Here is a 19,596-nt window from a genome sequence, read left to right as displayed (position 1 = left end):
CTTGAGCCAGTGAGCTCTGATGCTATAATGTCTTGTTCTTCATATTCAAACATCATTCTAGATTTATCTAGATCAACATAGTTTAAAAGCTACAAGCATTGGTACAGGGTTCACACGACAGTTCCTCGAGGCATGCCATTTCACTTGACATCCCCATGCCCAATTCCCAAACTATCCCTATATCCTTCGGTTGCTTCATAGATCTGTAGATCTGAAATAATTGAATAGATAGCCCCCTAAAGTGGAATGGTAGCACTGCATACATGGGGGCATACACCCATACTGCTTACACCCATCCCATTATTTTGTCCCTCGTGATTGAGTATGCTTCATGAGGTCACCACTCTCCCCGCACAGCGTTCCCTGAAACTTTTAGCGCAACCCACTGGCTCCGGAGTTGCGCCCCTCTATTCATTCTCCCCTTCACCATTCCCTCGCCTAACCCCCCTCATACCTTTCGACAGTGCGCGAGATTGAGCTCAGCCCCTTCGGCTGGAGGCTCGGGTTTATCTGGAATCTACGTGAATGCCATTCAGGAGCCGCGCGCTGTAAGGTGAAGGAGCGGTCCGTTGCGTAAACGGGGGGAGCCATCAATAAGGATTGGGAACGGGGTCTGACTATTTCCGTGTAAATTCGGGCGAGCGGGAGCTATGGCTATGTTCTCAGCCCTCGGGGTGATCTTGCTGTGCCAGCTTTTGGCATCATCTTCAGCCCAGGTAAGCGGTGGCTGTGATGCGTCCTCATCCATCTATTTGAGATGTTTCCATTTTGTCACCATGTAGGCCTACCTGTGCTGTGTGTGACAAGTTGGATGAAAGTATGGACGCAATAAATGTTTTCTCTCTGTGCATCGAGTACTATGGGTGTACGAGACACCCCCAAGGTCCCATCATCATAATCATGATTTGCTATTAGAGGGTGAGATTGTTATTGATATTGTTTCGAGGGCAACTGCATAGCGGGCCTACTGAGTCTTTTTTGTGATGCTTAATAATTTGTGTATGAGTGGATTCTTGCCTTCTATCCGATGTATCTTGGCCTAGTTGTATATATGTGGTTGTTGACTTTTCAGATAGTCAGCTATCAAGGGTTTATGAAGTCGTGGGGTTCTGTTTTCCCTGAAGCTGAGGAATGTTGAGCCTGGAGATCAGTGGCCTGCGCACAAGGACACCTTTGTTCATTCAGCTCCTGCAGCCGGTAGAAACACTGGAGCTTTTTAGTGTAGTCGGTAATTAAATGAATTATATTTGTGCTCAAAATACGTGAACATGTTATTCAATTGTTTCTCACTTTTGGCCATATCCGTCCATCCGTTTCTGCGTAAATGGGGCATTCCGGCATCCTTGCGCATTTGTACACACACTTCTGTGGCTTCTTTTCAGCATTTCTCTCACAATCTCTCATAATCACATTTGTGAACATGTGGACCCTAGGAAGAATAGTTGTTACCGAGGTGATAACTAATGGAGATCCCAAATAAACATAAACATTCCTCCTTTGTCCACCTTTGGCATGATGGCATAAAAAAAAAAAACGTGTTCTAGGCTATAGCCTATTAGCTTGTCACCTTGGGTAGCAATGCGTAAAACTGTGCAAATTTTTTTTCTTCGGGTTTGCTTGCCTAATGATGCCAAAATAATCAAAACCTAAAACCCGAAGACTACTTTTAACAACCTGCCCATTTAGCCTAGCCTAGTACAGGCTTATATTGGTTCTTCCAGTCTAAATGTGCATCACTTCAATTCCATTTAGCCTTATTTGCATCAGAAATATGCCCACACAATTATGGCTGGAACAGTTCAGTTAATGATACGTTTTTGTTTTTTTTGACAACTTTCTTTCTGTTGCAGAGACCCGGCCCGCGAGGACCCACAGGGCCGCCAGGACCCCCGGGACTCGCGGGAAAAGATGGCACGGATGTGAGTTGGCCAGAGATGCAGCAGCTCACACACTGGCTTTAGGATTAGGCCTACTCTAAATTAGTCTTTAATATAATTATTTTGTCGATTTTGTGTCATAATAACTTGTTTTCATGGTTGGTAGCCCTATCCTCTGGCATAGTTATGTGTGTACCTTAAGAAATTATGATAATTCCTTCATAAGCTGTGGCAGAGACAAATATATACTTTTCTCAAAAAGAATCAGAAGAAAGGCATGTCATCCCCTATTATCATGCATAACCACTTAATTGTGAATTAGATTTAACTGATTTCTAATGAAATTCCACAAAATCAACAGTCGTCATAGCCCCACAAGTTGCTTCTGTGAAAGATAACTCCCTCCTTTGATGCTGAAGCAAAGGTGTTTCTCTTCCAGTCATTTAAGGTGGACTGTTCTCTAGATATTCAGTTTTATCACACTGACTCCTCCCATTTAAACACATGGCCCCAACTTGCAGGTATTGTGTCACTGTTAAATACTCTGAACAAATATATATTGGATGGCAGGTAGATGATGACGATGCATCTGAGCCAACCCGGGGGTGGGGGTAGGAACCAAAACCAAACCTCTAACTCATGTTTGTAGAATTTAGAGGGGAAATGGGATTATGTGCAAAATCTAAGACATTTGCTTTTATGGTTTTGATTGAGATGTAGACTTTTCTATAGTATGAGAAGAAAGGTTCTCGTTGTCAAATGTAATATTTTGGGATTAAATACCTCCATTGCTTTGGTCATGTCATGTAAAGTAAATTCACACCACCTTGGAAGGCCAGCTACACAGAGGGTCCATTCATACATCCCCGCAGTCCGAGGAGCTTCTAAAGTTACCTCCTGCCACCCCTCCTGTCCCTCCTCCTCCCCCTCAAATCCCCTCTTCACATCAACCTCAGGCCTTCACCATGTGACCCCTCTGCTCTGTGGTGTAGGCACGGGGTCTTTTTCAGTTCTGTTTGTTTTTTTCAGCCAGAGGGGAACTAACCTCCTGTGTACTGAAGCGCTTTATACACCCAGACTCCCTCACTGAGACACATTCCATTTATCTTTTCTTATTTGGTCTAATGGCCGGAAGAAAAGCAATTCCAGTGTATTCTCCTGAGTGGACAAACTGAGAGAATTTAGTTTTGTAGGATATTAATTTGACACTGACGGCACAGGGCAAATTGGGTTTGAGCTAATTGGATTTACCAAATTAGTTTAACCAATTGTTCAAAAATTGTGTTTGATAGCAGTGCCAACCAAGAATAGACTATAATGGACCAAGAATAGACTAGCCACAACTTTATGGATTTCCATGTAATTTTGTACTGCTCACGAGATAGAAATGCTATGTTATTCCTCCATTGACAGGGCAAAGATGGTCCTGCTGGACTTCCAGGGAAGACTGTGAGTATGCCAATATAGCTATATTATCTTTTTCAACATTATATACCTTTTGTCATAATTTCAAAATGATTCAGTAAGAGGCCCCATGGAGCTGCTACAGCAACACCTGTCCTTGTGCTTTTAGGGAACCAAAGGAAAAGCAGGGATACCAGGAGGTCCAGGGAGCCCCGGTCTGCCAGGCCTTCCAGGGGTGGATGTAAGTGACTGCCATGCACACACACACACACACACACACACACGCACACACATACACACACACACACACACACACACAACTGCTATCTCTGTCCAACACACATGGGCTCGAGCACTCTCCCCTTTGGTGATTTTTTCCTTCAACATCCAAGCAAGCTTTATCATAAATAGTAATTGAGGAGGTCAATTGACAGTCTCACAGTTTAACCTTGGGTGTGTGTCTGTCTGTCCCTCAGGGATTGACAGGTCCCGACGGTCCAGCTGGGAAGGATGGTCCTCCCGGGGTGGTGGTGAGTAAATCTCAGTGTCACACAGTGTCCAAGGCATCCTGGGGGAGCGCTCCTGGATATGCCTATTTTGGTTTTCAAATGCAAACTGTCCCTTTGGTCTCATCAATCACACACACACACACACACACACACACACACACACACACACACACACACACACTCAGAGAGACCTCTGTACAATGACCCCTATAAACTGACACACGCAAGTGCTCATATCCACTGAAGGTGATTTGAAACCCATTTGAGGATCCTCAGTTTGAAACCCATTTGAGGATCATCTGTGGTTTCTGTGGTGTAGAATATTCTATATGACCCCTGACTGAGGGGGTCCTCTGGGTATCATTATCGCTTGACTTCTCAGGCTAGGGCAAGGTATCAGGCTGTTGAAGCAAGGTCTTCACAGGTGTCTCACCAGGCTCAATCTGGTACCCACACTCAGGCCTCTGTTTTTTTCTCTGTCAGCCTGGATTTGTCGAGCCGGCTTGGGCTCTTTTTTTAATGAGGGATCGGCTGACTGTGAGTCACATTTATCTAGCTCTGGCTGCTGTTTTTTCCACTAATCCTACCTGGAATGTGCCCAGCGTTCCAGGGGATCTGGGCTGTGATGCCGGGTGGAAGAAGAGTTATCCTCGGAGAATACAAATACGAAATAGTGAGCGAAAGCATGAAACTACGGCGTCTAATGATGAAACAGCACCACAGGCTTTGACATCAAGGGTTACGAGTCATGCATTAAATATGAGGAATAAAAGAATGAGTGGAGATTCTGTGTTCTTCACATGAAGGGTACAAATGACTACGCTGTCAAGAGAAAGGCAGTCGTCTGCAATTCACCTAATTAGCCAAACTTATTAGAAAATGTGCATTTACCTGATTGCAGACACACCGGTCTGATACTTTCTGGCTGACATCCATGAGCTAATGTGATTAAATTAACACACAGAGAAGTCCCCCCCCCCCCTCTCCTCCCAAGCCCAAGACATGCGGAGGGAAGCAGGAGAGTCATTTGTTTCTAGGATAAACCAGAAGCATGGAACTGTTCACCTGCCTGTTTGTTTTGTTACTCTCATAGTTATATATCACCAGAGAGACAAGAGGAGATGAAAAGGACAAACACATTCACAGGAAGAGAAAAAAAAGCACAGAAATGCATCTGTGTGTGGAAGTGTTTGTGCACCGGTCTAGCCTGCACTCTTCCAGTTTGCACAGTGAGGAATGCCTTGGGTTGCTGTGACACCACCATGCTGATTGTTGATGTTCCTCCCCCTCTCACCACATAGAGACTCCAAATACAGCTGAAGGGGGGGGGGGGGGGGTAGGGGGGGGGTAGAGACGGAATCAATGACGAGAGAGAGAAGAGGGACAACAGAAAGCAGAGATATAAGGAGAACATGGGACAGGCTGATTTAGGCTAATTATGTGGGTAGTCTCAGTTATCAGCAGTGGTAGTAGACTTTGGAGAATGCATGCCATTCCTGGATGTTCCTCAGTAACTCACTATAGTCCAATACTACTGAAGTCTAATAAGGTTACCTGAGAGATGTTCTGTGTCTGTCTCCAGGGTGATCCTGGACCTTCTGGGCCAGGTGGACCTCCTGTAAGTACTCTCGCGCTTCGGCTACATAGTTACACCATGACACTGTCACTGTCTCAGCCTTCATCTGGCCACCAGCCTGTAGCTTTCCACAGTCACCAGAACCCGTAGAACACGGTCCTCTACCTAACCGGCCCCCACTCCTAGAGTTTGTCTAGTCAAGTGGGGCGTAACGTTCAGGAGGACCTGGAACACACACTCTTATGTCCATAGAGTCTGTAATAACCTGTAACAGAAACAATCACTTGAAGATAGCTATAGCGTAATGTTACCCCAATATGACCTCCTTCAGTGAACTGCAACAGAATGTCTCTTCATCATTACCTGTGCATGCGACTTAATCTGCCCTTCCCTGTCTTCCGTAGGGCAGAGGGAGACCAGGAGCTCCAGTGAGTACAGATTATCAACTGTGTTGTCACTTTGCATGTGTGTATGATCACATTTTACCTCCCTGCATGCGTTATCACATTGTGATGTTTGTGTGTCTGTGTAACCGAGTGAAACGTGGAGTAGCTGGTGAAACTCACTCCTCAAAGGAGCGCTGACAGTCCCTCCAAGAGGGACGTCCCTATTGGCGCAACTGTCAGCGCGTCCGCCTCACAAGTGGGAGTTAGACCCAGGTTCTAATCCCACCCTGGGCATGCCGAAACAGATGGGTTACAATGGTGCCATGACCTGGATGCCCAGTGGTGTAGAGTGAGTTTGGAGGGGTGAGTGTAACTGAGTGAATCGTGTAGCTGGTGAAACTCACTCCTCAAAAAAGGCGCTGACAGGTCCTCCAAGAGAGACGTCCCTATTGGCGTAACTGTCAGCGCATCCGCCTCCCAAGAGGATAATCCGCTATTCTAATCCCCCCCTATGCATGCCAAAACAGATGGGTTACATCTGCATATGTGTCTGTGTGTGTCTTCTTGCACCCATACATTTCTCTGTTTTCCAGGGGCCCGCTGGGGCCAATGGGCTGCAGGGTGGAGTTGGGCCACAAGGGCCAGCTGTGAGTATCTGACCCCTGACCCCATTAATAAAAGCTCAATTATCCTCCATACAGTATTCAATTGTATCAGTCACAGTGAATTGTAAACATACTTATACCCATTTCACGGTTGTTGCAGTCCCGGACTGGCCTGGAGAAAGAAAGAAAAAAGATAATGTAGTGAAGTTAGCTTGGTAAATTCATGATCTAAGTAGTGAATGAAACAGAACTTCGGCTTAGCAGATGTTCAGTAGTGGGTACAGGAATAGGGAGGACCTTTGACATAGTGAAACATAGGGTTCTATAAGTCACATTCTTTGTTCACTCTCCGCTCATCTCAATCAGAGGATGTACCTTGAGCAGAAGTCACCTCCAGCAATAGTGAAATAGGAGAATCCGAATGACCCGTGGAGTGGGAGGGTGTCTATGCGCAGGGGTTGCTGAGCCTAGGGTCTCATTTTGTGGGACCGGAGTGAGATTGTAGTCATCTTGACGAGGTCTAATTTCAGACAGGCTTCCCATCAGTCTGATGAGGTGATCTGGGAGGGAGAGGCTGCTGTGATTGGCTCTGAGTTGGGTATGAAGAGACTAGTAAGGGCAATGTGGAGTGAGTGGAGAGATAGGACTGGATGTGGCTTTTTGTTTTTCATGCAAAGTGAATGATGCATATTGATTAAATATATTATGTATCAAAGAGAGAGTGTATACAGGGAGGATATGATTTGGTCCCCTAATGACTGACTGTTTTTATTCAGTGTTGTCTACATATTGTTGTTTGTTTTGAGACACCAACCAATGTTTTCCTCTTCCTGTTTACCAGGGCGCTGAGGGTGCTGCAGGACTGGCTGGCCCTACCGGGCTTGATGGACCCCCAGTAAGTACTCCACATCATTAATATCTTCATATCTGCAAATGAGTGAAATGCATCAGTAGCCTACAAATGCATCAGTACCAGTATCAATGTATTTTGTTACCCCCACCTAGTGGATGCCTGTAGTATGACCGCGTCATTACTCTGATCTGGGACATTGCCATGAACACCTCAAAGCAACCTCTCTCTCTCTCTCTCTCTCTCTCTCTCTCTCTCTCTCTCTCTCTCTTCCTCTCTCATTAAGGGTCTCCCTGGCGCTCTCCCTGATGGCAGCGGAGATCTTCTGGTAAGTTTCTAGGCTTTTTTTAGGTTCCAACGCAGAGGAAATCAGGCCTGCGGGCATGTGTTAGAAAATGTAGAAAAGGCAACCTTCTACATGGCTACGTAGCACAGTATTGTGACTGCATAGATCCAGTGAGAGTGACTGACATGTCATTGTCCCCCCCCCCCCCCCCCCGTAGTGTCCTGCCATCTGCCCCCCAGGTCCCTCTGGCCCCCCCGGGATGCCTGGATTCAAGGTGAGCTCAGCCTCCAGGGCTGCTCTTCAGGATTATTCACTCCTGTCTGTTTGAAACGTGTGCTCTTCAAATGAAGGTTTCTCCAGGAACATGCAAGACTGTAACTGTGTGCTATCATGCCTATTTCTACTTGTACTTACTTGTACTCACTTCCTCTCCATCCCTCGCTATCCTTCTCGTTTAGGGTCACACAGGACACAAAGGAGACAAGGGAGAGGTCGGGAAAGATGGAGAGAAGGTGAGATCTGCTGGAATACAACCACAGGGAAATGGTGATGTCCTATTGTTGGTCTTGTCATGTCTGACTGTCTGTCCTGTCCCCTCTTCCAGGGTCCTGCTGGCCCTCCTGGTCCTGCAGGTTTCCCAGGCACAGTGGGTCTGCAGGTGAGTCACAAACATAACCTCCAAAGATTCACACATGTCCAAAACACAATGTAACACTTTTGCCTGTTTGCTGTCAGCATTGCCGTTAGAGTTAGCCCCTCTCTGGGGCTGGGATGCAGTGTTGACGTGAGAATTTCTAGATGATTCTGCGTTGTTGCTGTTTGTCGCCATTGTTTGTGGGTAATCTTGACTGGTCTGTGAACATCCTCTGGTGTGGTTCCGCAGGGTCCCCGTGGGCTGAGGGGTCTCCAGGGTCCGATGGGGGCTGTGGGAGACAGGGTAAGTACCAGCACCTCTCACTGACCACGGTCACTCAAACCAGCAAACATTTCACCAGGCTGCCCTTTAAACTGTGCGTGCTCACAGTTGTCTTATTGGTACAGCTTTGACCCTCCATCTCTCTCTCTCTCTCTCTCCCTCTCTCTCTCTGCTTGATCTTTTAGGGTTATCCTGGTTTCCGAGGCAAATCTGGTATTGCTGGCGTCATTGGAAAGACAGTGAGTCTCTCCATGTTCGTTAAACATTTTGACGAGTGCATCATGACAGTATATCTATACTTGTGTAGAATAGACCATTGGTCCCATCAATAAATAGCTGTGTGTGTCTCATCTGATGATTCCAGGGTGATCCTGGAGAGAAAGGACCACAGGGTTTCAATGGACCTAAGGGAGACATTGTGAGTAAATGACAACATTTTCAGTTGTGAACATTATCTTTACAGGCATTTCCAACCAAACGAGGAGTTATGCTATCATGCTGACTGAAAACATGTAATTTTCGGTGAGCACACATCATTACCAGTAATGTTGCCATTTCTCTCATAGGGTAAAATTGGGCCAAAGGGAGTTCCCGGTGGAGCAGGACCCAAAGGGGAGCCCGTAAGTGCCTGTTCTTAAATATGAAACGCCGTAATATCATCGTCAGATTCGTGAGCTTGAGAGAGTGTCTGTGTCATCCTCAGGGTATTCCTGGCAGAGACGGGAAGGATGGCACCCAAGGATTAGATGGGGAGAAGGTAAGTGGAACCATTTCTCCCAGCATGCTTTCTGCTTCTATATCCCACGGGTCCACCACGCGACCTCGGCTGATGTCACAGTGACAGTGTTTCTCTGTGTTGCCAGGGCGATGCTGGTCGGTTTGGCGTGCCTGGTGAGAAAGGACCCAATGGCCTTCCTGTGAGTACCCCAGAGTGCCTCTTGCCCAGTGTGTGTCCCTCTGTCTGAGGGCTCTGTGTAGAGCCTGACATTATCTGTGTGTGTTCCACTGTGTGGAATAGGCCAGGGCCCATCTGTGCCCCACAGGGGCCTCCCCTCTCACACACTCTCATGTCTCATGTCTACATTTTTATCCCCACATCTGTCCTCCTCCCTGCCCCTAGACTCTCAAGAGGCCAGGTTGATAAAAAAAAAAAAGAAAAGAATAATATCCCCATGTCTCTACCCACACAGGACCCAGATATACTGTTTCACTAATAATCTTAGTACTCTCTGTTGAAACTAGAAATGGTGCTCGGAGAGCACAGACCTCTGCCCATGAATGCATTCCCTAGTACTCAGTGCGTGTACACACGCCTGCAAGCAGGACATGTTTGGTATTGCTACATTTGTTAGGCCGAGAGCTTTATGCCCGTCCAAACCCCGTGTCTCTTCTCACATTGAGATATGACCATTTCAATACCCCCCTTTGACAATGAGTGGGGGGAATTTTTTGCTCCTGAGCCTAAGTCAAAAAGATGAATGGAGGTGAATGGGCTCTGTGGCGCCCCCCTCGGGTTGCAGCCGGCGTGGGGGGGGGGGCAGGTTCAATGCACTCTTGGATCTCCCCCCACACACCCCAGTCTAAACCCTGTGTCTCTAGCGCCCTCCATATGTAGAGTTGTCTTTGCTCTAAGTTTTGTTTTAATTTGTGGATACGCCCCGCAATTCGGATCCACTCCAAAATTTAATGGGTTCTAAGTTGGACCATTCTACATGCCTCCAAGAAGTTTCATGAAAATTGGTCTGATATTTTTTGCTTAATTCTGCTAACAAACAAACAAACAAACAAATAAACAAACCAATAAACGAACACACGCCACCGAAAACATTACGTCTCGCCCTGCACTGTCGCTGGGGTGGAGGTAATAAAGATGTGAATGATACTCTTCTGCACATCCATCAACATAGAATCCACTCAATAGACAGTCTGACATTTTCCTAAACTGCATTGTTAAATTTCAATGTCAGGGAATTGTGGCACTGTGAATCCTTAGAAGTCATATCTATGTTCCTTTATTTCAGGGTCTGCAAGGAAGGGGTGGCGCCAAAGGAGCAAAAGGAGGAGTCGTGAGTATGGCGACAATGCGCCACTAAGCCAGTATTTTCAGAATGACATTGATACACATTGGGATCCAGATGCAAGAGGAAGTGATAACTTCTCACCAAGCAAATGGTTCTGTCTGCTGCTGCCCTTCCTTCTCTAGGGTGATCCAGGAGAGATGGGAGAGGCGGGACCCTCTGGAGAGCCAGGTATTCCTGTATGTATCTGATGGGCTCTGGGGAACTCTGGGACTGCACTGGGCTATTCTGGGTCTCTGTGTGTAGTGTAACCAAACATGGCACTTTGTTTAGTTGTTGTTGTTGTTGTTGCTGTTGCTGTTGTTGTTGTTGTTGTTGTTGTTGTTGTTGTTGTTGTTGTCTTGTAAGTCAGCTCCTCTCACCAGTCTGTGTCATCCTGTGACTCCTCCCACAGGGCGACATCGGTATCCCCGGAGAGAGGGGTATGGCTGGAGTCAGAGGAGTGGCTGTAAGTAGTCATGTTTACAGTACAACACCACGTCCATGGCAACCTTATTGATTTGATAAAGACTGAACAGCCATGTGTGAGTCTTATCATGTCAGAATGGAGCCAAAGTGTGCCATTGCTATGAGGAATATCTGAATAGTTATCGACCTATAGTATGTAAGCTGGAAGAGTATTACAGTTAAAATACCCTCTTGGAAAGAGGCCAACCATACTTCTCTTTTCATAGCTGACCCAAACTGCATCCATCTGACTGACCGGTGTCACCACATGATCTTTTCCTAAGTCTTCTCTCTTATTGCACAAGACTGGAGTGAAACGGTGGACATTGTGGCATACAGTAGATACAGTATAATCATTACAGTGGCTACCAGCATGTTCAAGCACACACAAGATGAAAAGCACACACCCTATCATACCAATGAGTAGTGATAGCATGATTAATGAAGTCTGTTGCATAGCAACGCACAGTATGAATATGTCCATACGCCCACAGTAATCTCCCTGGCTCCACATCTTCTAGCAAAACTACAGTATACTGTACACAATTAACTCTTGTGGATGGATTCAGCCACAAAGATTTACATAATTTAATTTGCATAAGGGTAGCTTAAGTGGAAGGAACGTCGTCGTAGTGGATTATAAGGGAGCGTGAGAGAGGACTGAAAATCAACCGATCAACCGACATGGCTGATGCTCTAGTCACGTAGAGTAATGCCGGGCTCAGACTACAGGATGTTTGGGCCGATTTATCCCCAATTCACCCCTCCCGACAATCGGAGGAGAAATCTGGTCTGTAACGTTGGTCGGGGCCGATGATCGGTCCAGATTATCTTGTAATGTGAGGGGTTTACAGATCCAATCTTATACCTCCCGATCGGCTCGCAGACCCATCGGGGCGGCCCCGATAATATCAAACAAGTTTGATATTTAAGATTATTACATCCCGACTTTACAAGTGAGACGGCGAGACCAGTGGTTCGTTGCTCCCTCGGGCACGATAAGATGCTGTAGTGTGTGATGAGCCGTTATTTTCAAATCTTGCTGTGTGTGCTCGTATGAGATGCGCAAGAAGAATATCTGTTAAGATTCTCCTTATGTGCGTGATGTAACCCGATTTCGAAATTGGTTAGGATTTTAAATATCCTGTAGTGTGAGCCCGGCATAAGACAGCTATGGATGAAGGCGGAATGGAGGAGAGAGGGATGGAGGGACAGAGGGGTCTTTGTATGTCTCCACTAGATCCCTCTGGGGATGGGAGGATGGAGCAGTGGTTCTGAAGCCTGGTGGTATTTCCTCATCCCTGCTGGTCACAGGCTCACTTTCAAAGCATTCCTCATATAAAAATTAACACACACACACACACACATATACTGTACATACACACGCACACACACACGCACACACACACACGCACGCCTACACACACACACACACACACACACACAAATAAGATGATATTATCACACACTACCCCACTACAGGCATTATACTTCACACAAAGAAACCTCCCAAAAAAGGTTATAGTTGTAAATTGCCTGATCTCTTGAAGGGTTTGCCAGAATGAATCTGCGGATATGTTTCTTCTCTGATGTCTAAAGTCTTTAGTTCCTGTTGTACTAACATATAATTCCCTCTGTTTCTTAGGGTGGCATTGGACTAGTGGGCAACATCGGACCTCAGGGTGTCAAAGGCTTCCAGGTCAGTTACCTGCTGTCACCAATACTAAATAACAGTTAAACTCAGGGAAAACACATTAACTGGTCAAACCCTACACCCCCACCCCCACCCCTCCCCCCATCCCCCGACCACTGCGCTCTGCTACCTCGGGGCGACTGCTTGCTCAAAAGGATAATGAACTGTAGAGCAATGCTGTCATCTGTGTCACACTGAACAGGGTGTGAAGGGGGCTCTCGGAGACGCTGGCCTTCCAGGACCAACTGGAATCCGCGGAGGATATGGTGAGAGGGTGAGTCTGAGGAGTGACACGGCGTGCCCCGCTGGGACCGATGACCTGGCGAAGTGGCCAGCATCGGTGTCCACTCCACATCCGGGGATACAGACTGTTCACCAAGCCAAAATATCCCTGTTCATTACATCATATACATTGCAGTGCACACCTTGTGGGAATAAACAAGGCCTTCTGTTTGCAGTCTTAGTCAGATTAGAACCCTTTGACCGACTGACCCAAATGCCATACATGCACGCACGCACGCACACACTCACACACACATACACGCACACACAGACACACACACACACACACACACACACACATAAATATATAAAATACCACAGACATGCAGCTCATCTAGCCACACCCATTATGGAATGTGAAGCAGCGTATGTTGATGACCAGGTCAGTCTACTCTACACACCCCAACCTCAGCAGTGTGTTCATACTGTACCCAGGAGAGGGGTAACAAAGCTGCCCCCTGTTCAGCACCTGGGTGTAGAACAAAGCATGTATTTATCCAGCTCCTGGCTCCCCCTACTCCTACCCTCCACACACCCCTGTACTCTCCCCCATCTTGCCATCTATGGAGTCAAGGGCACTGCTACTGCGCACTGTAACTGCTGGCTCTCATTTACTCTGTTTTCTTTTTCCTCTCTCTCTCTCTCTCTTCCTCTCACAGGGTCCAGTCGGAGCATCAGGGGCTAAGGGAGACATGGTGAGGAACTGATGCTTTGTCTTTAGGTTCAAAGGTCAAGGTGTACCTTATCAATTCTATCCCTCATCCAGCACTGTCTTGTGTTTAGGGCGTGGGAGGAGCTGATGGTTTGCCAGGAGAGAACGGAGAACCTGTAAGTCTGTTCCTTTACTTCACCAGTTGAGGCAACAGATACATCGAAACCATTTTTGACATGCCAATACCATTCAGGAGGATTTCATTTCCACAATCATTTCTGATTTGTTTAATTCATCTATGATCATTCCCTAATTTTCAGGGCCCATTCGGTCCAGTTGGCCAGAAGGGAGAGGTGAGTAATTATGACATTGTCCCTGCCTCCTCTCTTTGATCACTAATATGCTGTTGTTCAGTACTGAGGCACTCACACCTCAGTGCACACACACACCTCACATTCCAAGTTTAAGAGGATTAATTAGCAGGGGTATTGCTGCTTTAGCTTTATTAGTCTATTCTCTGCTGTGTGCAGACACAGAGCACTAATGTGAGGCTCTACCTTTCTATGACACTAACTCTCACACTCATGCCTTGTTGTTGTATTCAAACTAATTATCAAGCGAGAAAACACAAGTCTACCAGGGACTGAACATTTGGCATATTGTTTTCCTATCTGACAGAACAGGCTGAGAATGAGTTAGGTCATTTTGTGTTTCTTTAATTAATCAAACAAGTAGGCTACATTCTTCTCCCTTGCTGTAGGACAGCAGAAATGAGCAGTATGAGGTATTGATTTTATTTGTTTGTTTGTTAATTCATAGTCAGGGAAGACTGGTGAGCTGGGACCCAAGGGTGTGGTGGGACCACAAGGAGAACTCGGGGCCAGAGGGGTCCCTGGAAAAACAGGACTCATGGGCTTCCAGGGTGAACAGGGTCTACCCGGAATTGCAGGGAAAACTGGTGTTCCCGTGAGTAGCCTAGATCTGCCTAACTGGTTCCCTCAAACTGACCATAATTGATTGTCAAGGGACCCAATGATACAGTAAAGAATAGCATGTGTGTATAACCGTGTTGTTTGCGCTTCTGATTCCAGGGTAAACTGGCAAGTGAACAGCACATCAGAGAATTGTGTGGCTCAATGATTGATGGTGAGGAATTTTCTGCTGTCCTTGAATGTCGAATCCATCATAATTGTTAATAAAATTGCTGTGTGGTGTAGTGTCCTGCTTCTTCTACATTTAAAGAGAAACTAGCTATTTCCCGTCAAAATAGGTGTCTTTTCCTGCTCTTTCTTTCTTAGATCAGATTGCACAGCTTGCTGCCAACCTGAGAAGGCCACTGTCCCCGGGAGGGGTGGGTCGTCCTGGCCCTGCCGGACGCCCAGGAAAGCCAGGTGTCGCCGGGTCTATCGGACATCCTGGTGCCCGTGGACCTCCAGGATACAGAGGGCTGTCAGGAGACCTGGGAGATCCTGGTCCCAGAGGTGAGAGCAGAGAAATGGGGGTCTTTGGCAGAGCATAAAGCTGAGTTTGACTGTGTTCATTAAGACCAGGTCTGGTAGATATCACTGTGTCAAGGCAATAGCCAACACTACTCTCTGCCCTACAGGTGATGTTGGTTCACAGGGTGACAAGGGACCCATTGGAAAGGCCATTGAAGGGCCCGTTGGAGACCAAGGATACCAAGGTGTGTCAGTTTACAAAGTATACTCTGTAAACTCAGCTGTTGTTAGACAGAAATTCTGCATATTTTTAGCTCTCAAAATGAAACTTGGCTTACACCCTGCATCGCTGTTCACATAGGTCTGCCTGGGGTGCTTGGAATCGTCAAAGATGGGCGTGATGGATCCCCAGGAGATCCAGGTGAGCCTGGAGAGTCAGGCCGGACGGGTAGGACCGGACATCAGGGCTCCCCTGGAATCTGTGACACTTCAGCCTGCCAGGGGGCCTCAGTTGCTGGGAAAGCCACCAACCCCAAGAACCATTAAACATTATTACCCCTCACCCTGAAACAATCCACCACAGGGAGGGGAAAAGAGGAAAGAGAGGAGAGAGGAGCAAGACCAAACACACCATTTCCTCGTTAATATGTCTAAAACGGGATGGGAACAGTAACAACAAACGATGTGAATTTATTTGAGTGGAAGAGAACATCCCCTGAGTGTTTAAGAACAATGCCAGCAGTTTTGGAAATCAGAGATGAACTGAGAGACTACAATTCTAGACTCCATCAATAAAGTGGACAGAAGCTGAGACGAGTGCGAAGAACACCTGTAACTCCAAATACCATCAAAAATGAATAATAAAAATGACTGAAAACAACTTTACTGGAAAAGTGCTTATAGGCCATTATTTTTCTAAACCATTTATGTATGTAAAAAGGATGACATGTTGCAACACCCCCATCATTTTGGTTAACATCCATTTAGTAGGTGACTGCCCAAACCTGACAATGGTTATTGTCCTAGCAGTGAATGTGCCTTTCTGCTTAGATCACAGGTGTTACCTCACAAGACAAGCTTACCAAATGTAAAATATGAAGATACGTGCCAGAGCTGAGCCTCTGTAAAGATGTGTGTACTGTAACTGACAATGAAAAGAGAACCTAAGTGCCCAGATATTGTTTATTGATGCAACCACAGTATTTTGCAATGTCTTACAGTTCTTAAGCAGTTTTTTTTCCCCTTTTGATTACATGTTTGATGATTAAGACCCCCCTTTTACATAAGTTTTGAAATAAAAAACATGAAAGCGTTGTGGATGCATGAGAAATTGTAATTGTAGAATAACTCAATGATTTGTGTGCTTTATCTTTTTTTATTTTGCAATGATCACATCCACTATGTACTGGTGCTGTAACTATTAAATATACATGACTTTAAATACTATTTATTATTTGTGGGTGACTGTTGTATGTACAGTAAGATGCTACAGCACCATGTTGTAAGAAATAACAAATAAAGCCACTTTTCAGTAAAACTCTTTTCTACACATGAAGTTAACAAACTGAATTTTTATGCAATAAAATAACAAACACCAACCAAGGTCAATTATTTCAGTCACTTTTATTTTCAAATTAGGTCAGGGGGAAAGTGGGGAGATATAAACATATAAAACAGAATCATACCATATAACATAAAACTTAACATAACAATGTGAAATATACACTAAGCACATTTTTAAAAGCGCTTAAAAAGTTAAGTTAAATGTTATAGAAAACATAACAGAAGAACCTCTATAAGAAAAACGAAAGAAAAAGAAATAGTGGACAGCCTTGTGTATATCTCATCTACCAAAGAGAAACGGTGCCACCTGTCTGTGAGTCTGCATAGTATTGTTGCTCTGACAAAAATCACCATTAAGTGAAGTTGGATGTCCTGTCAAAGGGTGAAGTCAATAACGCTGAACAAATCAAGTTGTTTACATCAGAGAGAAAAATCAGCACATCTGCAGTTCATCGTCTTACACCCCAAAACATAAAATAATGAGTTTGCCTTTGGCAGTGATGTTATTGTGTAACAAATACCATTCCAAAGTCAATCTTGATAGAACATAGCCACTAGAGGGGGTACAATACATTAGTAATAAATAGTGGTCGTTAAATATTGTGGGAGCATAGTACGGCATAGTTTGAGGGGTCACTGCTCTGCATCCTGGAGGGCGCTCTGTGTCTCTGCTGTCTCCCGGTGGACCTGGCTGGAGCCACCACTGGGTTTCAGGCGGAGGCCAGTCTTACCACAGAACGTGCTCTGGAACTCCTGAAGGAGAGACAAAACAGGTCATCTCCACATGACAATATTATAGTTGGGGCATCAGATATTTGTAGCCTTGCCGTTATGGTTACCTAAGAGCTGTTGGGTTCTTGTCTGAGGTTGCAAATACTACTATGTTACTCGGACACTACAGCAGCATTAGTCAAGGTCACACACATCTCCAGTGACCTGTGGTTCAATTCCACATTGTCAAAAAGACTATGCTGTGGTAACCTTGTGATTGGCCTTCACCTGTTTAATAGAGTCTCCGTACACTTCTCTGATATACTTTTGGAAGGCGGTGGTCCACTGCAGGGTGGTGGCTTTGTCTGTCTCATGGTTACAGAATGGCACCAGCAGCTTCAGCTCATTCCAGCAGAAGCGAATCGTCCTCCTACACACCAGTAAGGCCTAGGCAATTAACACGTCTCTTTTTTCTTTTTTTTTGCTGTTAACCATTTGTTAATAATTTCAATGTGAGAGCGTGTACACATGATGGGTGACAAGTGTAGTTGTTTTATGGAGGCACAAATGTGTGAGCATGGTAACCTGCGGTCCCTCTCCTTGCTGTTGTGTCTCTCTCTTATCTGGCTACTCTCCATAGGGGTCCCTCCTCTCTTCTTTGTACCTCTTGTGGCCCCCCCAGCTCCCTTTAAGTCTGCTGTAACTGCCATGGCGGTGGCATTGAGGATCCGAGGGCCACGGGTTCTGGCACATTTAGTAGGCGGAGGTCGAACATGTTTAGTAGGCGTAGGTCTAACAGCAGAAGCATCTAAAACACATGAAGGAATGTTAAAGATAATTAAACTGTTTGACAGTTGTAACACAGCATAAAATTATATTCATCATTGTGCTGAATGTAGACAAGACAAATACATAATAAAATAATTTGGTACTTTATTGATCCCCGGGGTAAACTGCACAAGTAGTAGGCATGCTCATAAAAGCTGAGCAATATTTATTTAATTTATATTTACTTACTTTCCACTTTCAAGCCAGCAATTGGGTTGAACATGCTCCCTGCATATGGGTGTGACAGTTCCATGGGATTGCTTCGGTCTGACCTCACCCATTTCTGCATTTGAGGATGCACAGCGGACTCTTGTGCCTCTGTGGAATGCTGAAGCATCGTCAAAAAACTGAAATAAAATGACAGAAAGGTTAAATAAATAAATAGGATTAAGTAGTATTATACATCAAGTTATAAGTTATTTCATGTTACTAAATTTACAGCAGACCAGATTCACTTTAACAAAAAACATACTTGCTAAGAGCTGTCGACTGAGCATCTTGTTGTCTGGGGATATCACTGCAGTTAAATCTATTTTCCAAACGAACTCGGGCCGGTGGATTAGGCCTGGCCAGTAACGATGCTCCGCTGACAGATGGGTCTACTTCCCTTCTGACCTTCGCCAAGACAGAGCCTGGGACTTCCCCGCAAGTGGTCGGGGTCCTTTCGCCTGATATACTGATACTGTCAGCATTGCTGACCAGAACCATTTTTATCTCCTGAACATCAACCAGTCCTTGCTGGGTTAATGGGACATCATGTGGGGTGGTATAGGGAGAGGTTGCACTGTATTCGGTCTCAACTTCTGTAGTCGTCGTCTGGTGCAGAGGGGGGCTGCCCACAGCAAACACAGTTGAGTTGAATCGGACATCTCCAGGACCATCCGGGCCTGCTGCTTGCGACTCCATGTGCGTCTGGATGATATGCTGAAGGTGGGTGTACTCAACGTCAGTCATCTCCATCAGGTTCAGCTCAGTGGCCAAAATCTGGCCTTGATCATTAGTAACGCACCCATTTTGATTCACAATCACACCGACAGAATCACAGTTGTCTTGCCCTGATGTCGACATCCTGATAAAGAAAGAAACGTGTGTATTAGCCCGTCTTCTGTGACTCAAAAGTTAACAAGCTAGGCTTATAAACCAACTATAAACTGGCTAAACGCCGAATCACTTTTTCCTGCTCTGATTGTTGGCTTCGGTCTCGCGCTTCAACAGTTAGCTAACTTAGCACTGAAAGATAGCCTAGCATTAACTTTAGATAACTAAATGTTAGCTGGCCGAACAACTTTCAAGCTGGCTTAACAAAGGTTAGCGTTGATAACAACAATAAGTAAAATAAATGTGACAAGATGTTGGTAGCTTGCCAGGTACCATCAATAACTTTAACTAAAACAACATTAAGAGTCTAATCAAATCAACTAGCTAATTACATTAGCTAAGCTTCAACTAGGCAGCGACTTTGACGCCTGTCTCTCTGACACATAGCTAAGCTTA

The 19,596-nt window shown here is 45.6% G+C and overlaps 2 protein-coding genes across 2 annotated transcripts; one reads left to right on the top strand and one right to left on the bottom strand.

Annotated features, from left to right (window-relative positions):
* Positions 1-650: 650 nt before the first annotated feature.
* On the top strand, positions 651-15,546 carry col9a3 (collagen, type IX, alpha 3; the record flags this gene model as incomplete). The annotated part of the gene is made up of 32 exons (XM_084445256.1): positions 651-716; positions 1,851-1,919; positions 3,291-3,326; positions 3,451-3,522; positions 3,758-3,811; positions 5,373-5,408; positions 5,771-5,794; positions 6,346-6,399; positions 7,199-7,252; positions 7,494-7,535; positions 7,711-7,767; positions 7,952-8,005; positions 8,098-8,151; positions 8,377-8,430; positions 8,595-8,648; positions 8,774-8,827; positions 8,976-9,029; positions 9,113-9,166; positions 9,273-9,326; positions 10,431-10,475; positions 10,613-10,666; positions 10,882-10,935; positions 12,580-12,633; positions 12,830-12,901; positions 13,569-13,604; positions 13,693-13,737; positions 13,882-13,914; positions 14,381-14,527; positions 14,653-14,707; positions 14,860-15,042; positions 15,168-15,245; positions 15,362-15,546. The coding sequence occupies 32 exons, from the start codon at positions 651-653 to the stop codon at positions 15,544-15,546; spliced, it is 2,037 nt and encodes a 678-aa protein (XP_084301382.1).
* Positions 15,547-17,196: 1,650 nt separating this feature from the next.
* LOC311315493 (transcription factor-like 5 protein) lies at positions 17,197-19,170 on the bottom strand (the record flags this gene model as incomplete). Its single annotated transcript, XM_084446162.1, has 5 exons — positions 17,197-17,316; positions 17,563-17,704; positions 17,860-18,082; positions 18,292-18,449; positions 18,575-19,170. 5 exons carry the CDS (start codon positions 19,168-19,170, stop codon positions 17,197-17,199), a joined length of 1,239 nt encoding a protein of 412 aa, XP_084302288.1.
* Between the last annotated feature and the right edge of the window lie 426 nt (positions 19,171-19,596).

Source organism: Borostomias antarcticus (genome assembly GCF_949987555.1).
Source record: "Borostomias antarcticus genome assembly, chromosome: 11".
NCBI lineage: Eukaryota > Metazoa > Chordata > Actinopteri > Stomiiformes > Stomiidae > Borostomias > Borostomias antarcticus.
The sequence above is the reverse complement of the archived record's forward strand: the minus strand, read 5'-3'. Positions and strand labels throughout refer to the sequence as shown.